The sequence below is a fragment of the Diplotaxodon limnothrissa genome, linkage group LG5, assembly GCF_057381915.1.
Source record: "Diplotaxodon limnothrissa isolate DT_005_m linkage group LG5, D_limnothrissa_male_GT1.1, whole genome shotgun sequence".
Lineage (NCBI taxonomy): Eukaryota > Metazoa > Chordata > Actinopteri > Cichliformes > Cichlidae > Diplotaxodon > Diplotaxodon limnothrissa.
In genome coordinates, this window is record NC_140600.1 from 11032570 (window position 1) to 11041922 (window position 9353).

The following is a 9353-nucleotide window of genomic DNA, read 5'->3' on the forward strand; positions in this document are numbered from 1 at the left end:
AAAATTGTTCTGCATTCCCACTGACTTTAAAGAAAAAAAAAAAAAAATTATATATATATATATATATATATATATATATATATATATATGCTGATTTGCAATTTGTAGCTACTCTGGAAGAAATCCTGCTTTGGCTAACTAGCTGCAGCAGCATGTGAAGTTTTTTCACGGCCTTTAAGGTTTTATTACAAATACATGCGACCTGGGCCTTAGTTGTCCGCTGTATGTAGTAGTAATAAAAACAGACACAAGCTTTCTTAAAATGCATAGACTGCCATAAAATAAGGTGCAAAGAACTTGCTCAAAATAAAAGACTCTTATTTACAATGTGCTGTAACTGCTACACAATGTGCCAATTCACTTTTTTACAGAGATCCCTTCTGTAGTTGCTGGTGATACAACCCAACACGCATGAGTATGCAACTGCTTTTAACAAACCCTGATTCCAGTCAGTCTGAAGAAAAACAAAAAACAAAAACACACACACATGAAATATATGCTATATATTGGCATTTCTTGACAAGTTAGTTGTGCCAAACATGTCCTGTCACGAAAAAGAAACCTCACAGCTTTCTTCCCTACAAATATGCATATAATAAATTCAAGCAAACCATATATCCCTCTTAAAATCTCTGAAGAAATCTTAACAACTATTTAAGAATGTATCATTTCTTAATGCTAGGTCCATGCCCCTATTGTACAATATTGCATTTTATACTAAGATTGCATTCAGAAACTCAGACATAATCATCTGATGTCTGACTGGCTCCAAACAGGAACAATTATAATGAATTTGTGTAGCAAAAAACAAACAAACAAACAAAGAAAAAATTGCTGTCTTCTGGTGTTAGTTTTGTTCATAATTATAGTTAAATTTGACTTTTTAAAGTTCAGTTGTGCAGTTCTATAAATAGGCTATAGTTGTTTAAGGATAAACTGCACTTCCTGACATTCTTGTCCCTACGGAGTCTCTGACCACACGCAAATCATCACAAGTCCTCATCCATCTCAAGGCTGCTCCTGCGACTGCTGGTTTTAGAGGCACCCGGTGACAAAGGAGAAAACAGTGGCTCGCCAATCCTCTCTGGAGACAGAGTGCACCCGTCATCCATAAGTATGTCTCCCAAACCCATATCGGAGTAGAGGGCGGAGGCTGGGGGGTCATCGAGCTCAGCGAAGCTCAGGCTGCCCAGGTCCAGCGGACTACTTATGGTGAGTCCGGCGGGAGAGTCTGAGGAGGGTGGGGACAGGAAGGAGGCAGGCAAAGGTTGTCCAATGGCTGCCGGACCGAGGAGGTTCTGGTTGGAGGCTCCTCCTGTGTTGGGAGCCAGAGACTGGCTGCTCTGTGGAACTGTGGACTGCTGCTGGAGCAGAGAGGGGTCGGAGCTCAGAGCAGAGACGCTGTTGGAGTTTGAGAGGCCGTGAAGCCGTGCCTGCATTTCCAGTTCCTGAAAACAAGAACAGCATGTTTTCTAATCAGATGGCCAGAAATCACTCATGTCATTATTGCATAATCTATTGCACTCCTATATTGCATAGCTCCTTTTATGTTTTTGCATTGAAAAATTCATTCCACGTGTTAAACTTTACACCCAAAAAACTGTCTAAACAAGATGAAACACAGATGGAACAAAGCAAGTCTGAATTTTTGGTTGATCCAAATTTGCAATAAGGAAGAAAAATAAATAGTTGAGAACTAGATGAGAACTAAATAAAGCAAACATAACATTTTGTGGATTTCACCTACAGTATTTTGTGCAAATTTTATGTCTGAGTAAACCAACAGGATGAGTGCAGACACTTCACAGACTTACTGTATGTATTACAGTAGTGACGACAGTTACACTGACATTTCTTCAGCAAGACAAAGACCTTCTTTGTTTAGAAAAAATATGAGTGAAAAGACAACAACAGAGCAGGGCCAAGGACGTGGAAGTCACTACATTTATGAAGACAAGCAGTTCACGCCCTGCTTACATTTCTGTCTACACCTAAACAGCAAAGGTGGACAAATGGCTTTTGATTTTCTTTGACTTTCAAGGAATATGCACCATTGTTCCCCAGACACATCCATTCAGATCCATTCCTATTTAGACGCATTCTTAGTCTGGATGGCACTACCTTGGCCTCCTGTAACACTCTGAAGAATCAATTATTTTTGACCAAGAATGTTTTCTTTAACAAGAAAATTAAGAAAGCCTTCTTTTCTTTGCCGAGTAAATCGGAGGCATCCTTTTTCGGAGTGATGTTGAAATACTTGTTCATACATAAGCTTCTAAGATGCACTATTCTATTACTTATTATAAGGCTGTTCTAAAAGCTCCCTGAAAAGCCTTCAGAAGATGGAACTCAAGAGAGCATATATGTCCATACTAGATATTTGTTTTTAATGGCTGTAAAATCCACAGTTAGCAAGCCCTCGAAGATCAAGCCATATCATGACCTCACTGCAAACCCACCACATCAACCCAACAAAGCCATGACCGCAATCTGGTCATGGCAGATGTCTGCCCATTGTCAAGTCTGGTTCTGTTAGAGATTTCTTCCTGTTAAAATGGAGCTTTCTCATACAGCCTCATCCGATTGTCAGGATTCTCTCACTAATGTCTTCATCTTACAACAAAACACACTTTGAGATAACCATTCCTGTAAAACAGCGCTACATAAATAAAACTGAACACCGACCTGGATGCGTAACATTAAGGAGTGGTTGGCTTGCTCCAGCTTCTTCTGCCTCATCTCAACATCCTTGGCTCTCTGCTGCTCCTTCTGCAATTTCCTGATGTAGTCTACAGAAGCCTTGAGAATGGTACCTTTATTCCAGCGCATCTCTCTGTCATTGTTGCGATGTCAGTAAAGACAGGAAAGACAACAGAAGCAGAGGACAAGATCATGATTTATACACCGCATGTGTGGCCCCAAGGCATTAAAATTCAAACAGTGTAACTTCATGTGAGCAGTGGAAAATGAATATCCCACTTACGGGTCTGATGACTTCGGTATCAAAGCGCCCAACTCCTTTATGCGGTCATTGATATTGAATCGACGCCTCCTCTCAACTGCAACCAACAAAGAGAGGAAGCAAAGGCACACGAGGTTATCTCTAACAATCAGCTGGTATTAAGCAGAAGTGTACGAATAAGTAAATAGGATGTTGTGATTCTGAATCTGCATTGCGGTCTATATTTTTATTGTAATCATATTCAAACAAGAAGTTAAAAAAAATGACCTCAAACAAAGGTTTGACTTACTGAGGTTATGATTGTCTTTCTTCTGCCTTTCTTTCATTATTGCTTTGGCATCTGCATCTGACAGACAAAATGTTAGCGTTCATGTTACGAAAAGCTAAACTGTTTATTAAAAAACAAATAAATAAATGAAACAGGACACGTGTTTATAAAAGGAAGTTACTATACCAGTAATTTCCCTTTTAATTTTTGGAAGATCAGCAGGGCAGGAGTTGCTGACAGTAAGAGTAGGCGCTGCCATTCCCGGGCTATGGTACACATCCAAGAGGTTTCCTGGGAGCTGCACAACAAACAACATGTTCCAATATAGGTCTTAAATAGTACCTGACTACTCTGAAGCAAATGCTGCTGCTTTCATTTAGAGCAATCGGTTCTGTGAGTTCAAAATAGACTCAAAGCAGGTTTCTGTGGATCAGACAAATGCTATCAAAAAGAAATGGCTGCTACATAATAACAGCAAAGAAAAACCCCACCATTTATATTCTATTGCATATCAAAGATGAAGACTACCCAGTGCCAATTCAAAAATCAGAAAAAGCCTTTTTACCTCAGTCAGCTTCTTTTTCTGGCCCTCCAAAATCATCACCATAATCCTCATTTTTTGCTTTGCGGTGAAATTTTGGAAACCTGTTTCTTCCCTGCAGATTACTTCTTGACCTGGCCGTGTACTTTTTATGACTTTGTCTCACTTCTCTATGTCTTGTATCCACTGATAGCTTTACCCTGCCCATGAAACACTTCTGTGACAAATGGTAACTGAGTGCTACAAGTGTATATTTGCTCTTACAACTTTCAGAATTCCACACATGAAAGAGACCGCCCATTCACAGAGCGTACTCACTTGGAGCTGTCTGCGTTATTCTGTTACTGCACTATTAAAGAAGAAGCTCTAAACTGGAGAGGAACCTTCAAAAAGGAAGTTCAGGAGAGAACAATAAATGCATAGTTCTTCATACCGTGCTAGGCAGCTGAAGACCTGAGTCTATCAACGTAATGATGTCGTCATTAAAACTGGATTCAAGGCTAATAATGTCATCGATCACATCGTCAATCTAGAAAAACAGACAATGAGACAAACGTGGCAGAAGGTAAATGGTGTGATAGTAATGAATATGTATTTACACTGTATAAAAACAATCCAGGTGGCAACACTAGACATCTGAGCCCAATGTGAGAGCTTTAAAGAGGCGTCATTTGGAAGACAGTGATGCGTGCGTGAGACGTGCTGGCATGGTTATTCTGCCGGTGCAGTATTTAACATCTTATTGTGACGAAAGGCCAACGAGAGTATGACAACAAAGAGCATGCACCCTCACAGTGGGACCTTCAGGCACATTGTTACAGAGCAAACACAAGCTAATTGAGCAAGAAGAAAGCAACAGATATTCAACTTCCCCACAAAAATGCGCTGGAAGTTTCCAAAAAGGAAACTACTGAAAAGGTTATGTAATCTGCTGTATCATCAAATGAAACTCGCACACAGGAAATTTAACTACTGGTATCAATGTTGGAATTCCCCTTACTTCTTCCTTGTTGGAGCCGATGTTGAGCAGCGCCATAGGACTATTAGGGGCGCTGCTGGCAGTAGGGGCCACTTCTGGGGCAGAACTGGACTGGGGGGCGGGGGACAGAGACAAGGTCTGAGGAATCGCCTTGTTTCCCAGAGTGGTGGAGAGGTACTGCTTCACCTGCTGCCTCTGTGCCTGCTGGATGTGGTACTTGGTGGGGTTCTCCAAGTGGGTCTGCACCTGATCATTCAAACAGCTGTTAGGGGCTGGTGGACTGACACACACACACACACACACACACACACACACACACACACACACACACACACAGTGCTAAAAATTTAAAACAAAACAGGTCGCTCTTACTTTCAGCACCTCCACGGGCACCTGTGCTGGAGGGGGCCGGGCGGCATTAGGTGGCAGAGTGACAGAGATAGCTGGAGTCGAGTTGGTGGCCCGAAGCTGAGAGGCAGATGCCTGTTGTTGCTGAGCAAGAGCCTCGCGTCTCTCCTGCTCCTGGGCTTGTTCCCGCATCAGCTGCTGCCGCAGCAACACACGTGACGACATGGCTGAGACGGATCCAGGGATCTAGGGATGGACCTGTAGGACAGCATGCGATGTTATTACACCACTCAATCCACAAATCAGAATCCTACACTTTAATATTCTGATGAGAATTCCAGATGTCACTGCCAGGTCTAAAATACATTTACATAGAAAATGCTTAGTTTGGTTTGAAATAATCTGAGTAATTAAGTTCCAAAGCCATCAGAAGTTTGTGATATGACCTGTAGAATTCAATACATAATTGTACAACTTAACAAAACTGTTTTCATTAAAAATGTTAACAAATTACTTTAAAATGCCAAACAAATCAACACCATTAGTAAGACTGCAACACCCCCGAAAGCTGTTGGTTTTCAATCAGTCATTTAAATACGTTAAAATACGTTAAGATCTTGAATTAGTAGTGGGACTGTTACTTAGTTACAATGGTACTTATACAAATCTAGTTTCTCTAATCTGCTGCCTTTAAAGCTTCTTCAAGCCCCGACTTCTTTATTGTCATTTTCACTTCCCCTTTTTTTAATATATACCCTCTGTTATGTCCGGTACAGTTGTATCTGTTACTCAGAGACACAGGAGACTCAAATAGATCTTGTTTCAACCATTCTCAGCAGTCCCAATGAGCATTACAAGGTTACTATTGCAACAGAATTATTTACGAATGTGAAGAATTGTGTAACTGTATCTCAGCCCATTTTTGCACAAAGATTTGTACATTTGTTAAGGGCTCTCCAAGTGCCTGCTTAAAAGTGTACAGAAAACTGTTGAAGTGCATTTAAAGTATGTGTGTGCATATAAGTGCATATATAAATATTAATGGCTGAAAAGACAAAGTTTGGCCCAAGAACTGGAGACAACTTAAAAAGGCCAACTGGTCTGCTGCTTACATTTCTTTGTTGCACTTCAGCCACAGCAGATCTGCAAATATGTGTATCTGTTTACATCTCCAGCACCTTGTATTAGACCAAGTTGGCACTTATATATATATTTACATAGATTAATACACCTTTTTTTTGCACATCTGAATACTTCAGAATTATTATTTTTTAAACAAATGTAATTAAACATACATGGATTGATATTCTATTACACCACACTCACACAGATATTTTGCAGAAAATTCTGAAACCTTAGTAATTCCATACAAGAGAAGTGATTTCTCAGAAAAGGAAAAACATCAGCTGGGCGTTATGCCAAAAAGTGACCATCTGCCAAAAAATTTCCGATGTTTCTATGCATTTTTTATGTGTCATTTCTTTGTAAGGAGCTTTGAAAGAAAAGTGACTGGACTTCTTTAAATTTCTTGATGTTTCACCTCTCATCCGACAAGCTTCTTCAGTTCCAAGAGCAACTGGTGGAAAGTCCCAGATTTTTAAACTCTATTGGGAGTGTCCCAAGAGTGTTGTTAACCCACAATTGATCATGATGTCTATGCTTATATTAGTGAAATTACTGTAAACATGAGTGTTGGAGTGGGTGTATATATAAAAAAAGAAATTACCTCTTTTGCAAGTTACTTTATGAATTTGGCCACTTAAAATATGTTTGCAGAAACAGACACTTATTCTGATGAAAATTAGCAGAAATATTAAGTAAGTCAAGTTCTATTTATATAGCACCTTTCTAGATAAAAGATCACAAAGTGCTTCAAACAGGGATGACAAAGTATAAAACAAAAACAGACAAAAATTAACAAAATGTCATTCTAAAAAAAAAATTTAATTAAAAAATGTTATGTTATATTGTTGCTTTTTTGATACCCTCTGGCCCAGATCACTCTTTAAAAAGATATTTTTAATGGCAGTGAGAGTGTTTAGCTAGATAGATAAATTATATATAAAAATCACTTTGTCAAAAACGGATTGGATTGCAGCTTCTACCTGGTGATGGGGATATTGTTTGTGGCTCAAAGTTAAGAATATATCTCATATATATTAACATAAATATATATAACATATGTTTCATAGATTATAGGCCAACATGTCATTTACAGCAGTTTAAATACGGGCATTTTTTGGCAAATACAGGTGTTGTGCCAAAAAGTGATTGTCTGCCAAAAACTGATTTCCGGTATTTGCCAAAAATTTATTGCTCGTATTTAAACTGCTATAAGTAACTTGTTGGGCTATAATATATGAAACAGATGTCAAATGACATATAGTCATCTTGAGCCACAAACAACATTCGTGTAACAAGGTAGAAGCCACAATCAGTTTTTGGCAGTGACTTTTATATAATCTTTATTTTTGCAGTTAAAAACAATCTCATTAACATTAAAAATGTCTTTTGTAAGAGTAAGTTGGCCAAGAAGACAGCAGAAATGGCAGCAAATATTACAATAGTTCTGTAAAAATATTTTAAGTAGGGATAAAGGACCGGATTGGTTATAATGTAAGTACAATAACACAGAGTTGTGAAGATACTTGAAAAACTGATAATTTTTTAATTCTATATATAACCCCTTTGTAAACCCTGTTCACCGAAGTCTATTTACGAACATACGTAAAGATATTACACATAAAAAAAATACACGGAAACATTGGAAATCAGTTTTTGGCAGACAATCACTTTTAGGCAGACGAACACCAAAGGGAGTTGGTGTCACTTTAAGCCATTGAACTGTAACAGTTCGACAGTTTTTATCTTGTCTGCGTGTCATTACTCACTGACAAGATAAAAACACCACAGATGGGGAAAAAAATACCCGTGATCATCCTTTGTCTATTTTCTGCGAGCGTAGTGATTAGTTTAAGATTGTATTGTTGCTTGAAGTGTGTCGATAATTTGGTCGAGGCAGACTGAGTACAGACCCCGCCTACTCGCCGCACGGCAGGCGTACGCGTACTTTTGTACTGTTTAATTTGTACTGCTGCTCATTCCTGTGCAATATCCCATCTGCCCGCCCCCCACATTAAGATTTTCTTTATTTAATCACTAGTATGTACATACATTTATATATATATATATATTTAGTCAGTTAACTGAAAATCTTTTTCTTTTACTACATCTTTTTAATATTTTGCTCTTACTATTTTTCTATTTATTTTTTATTATTTTATTTTATTTTTTTCTACTGTACCATTCTGCTGAGTGACTGTCTTCTGCTCGTCAAATACATTTCATTGCGATGTTAACCCTGTGCTAACTTGCATATGACAAATACAACTGAAAACTGAAACTGAAATAGTGGTCGCCTACCTTCTTAACAGAGATTCCCCCCTGACAACATAAAAGATCCAATTCAGTTTTAACAACATCATTTAAATGGGTTAACTCTGGAACCATTTAGACAGACAGTTGGGAGGTTGCTGTTTACTTTACACATTTTTCGTAATTTCTATTTTTGGCGAGCTAGGTTCTATCGTCATGAATTGGCGGTGTTCGTTTGACAGCTCAGTGCTGCTAACGGGCCCAGATCAACGTTATGTGAGGACAAGCAATTCAAGCTAGAATTTCCATCGTATACTATTTACTTTGAAGCTATCCAGTGATAGTCCACTTGTTAGAAGGTTGCTATTTTAGCTGAAGGCAGTGCTATTTCAGTACTCGTACGACCCCTCGACGGCCAAGTAAAAATAGGAAGTTGAATCTGAGCTAGCTAGCCCTCATTGCGACAAGCTAACGCTACACAGCTACATACCTCTTTCAGATTAAAGATACGTACTATCTGATTAGTGTAAGAGGAGTTACAGCCACACATCCACTGAGTCCTTCGCTTTCTTTGCCATTTCTTCAGATCCGTGAAAACTAACTTGATAGTCACTAGCCTCCGCTCTACCGTTGTTTACCTCAGGCCGACGGCCTTACGTCATCTTACGCAACTTACCCGGAACTTGTTAATTTTAAAGTTGTATTTTCAAAACGATATCTTGAATAAAGTGTCCTCTTATAGTATTGAAGTGCTGCTATAATTCATAAATGTGACACATTTTAATCTATGTTAGTCTGCCAATAGTGCCGCAGAGGTTAGCTATTCAAAAAAGTAAAGAAGTAATTCTTAGTATAAGTATTACATCAATAATATTACAAC

General features: G+C 38.7%; 1 protein-coding gene across 1 annotated transcript; it reads right to left on the bottom strand.

Moving 5' to 3' along the window:
* Positions 1–114: 114 nt before the first annotated feature.
* Positions 115–9114, bottom strand: tfe3b (transcription factor binding to IGHM enhancer 3b). Its single transcript, XM_085353812.1, has 9 exons — positions 8988–9114; positions 5123–5356; positions 4772–4996; positions 4205–4300; positions 3417–3528; positions 3252–3308; positions 2984–3059; positions 2686–2833; positions 115–1448 (listed from the first exon to the last, which is right to left on the bottom strand). Exons 2-9 carry the CDS (start codon positions 5321–5323, stop codon positions 990–992), a joined length of 1374 nt encoding a protein of 457 aa, XP_085209938.1. The 5' UTR covers positions 5324–5356; positions 8988–9114; the 3' UTR covers positions 115–989.
* Positions 9115–9353: the final 239 nt, after the last annotated feature.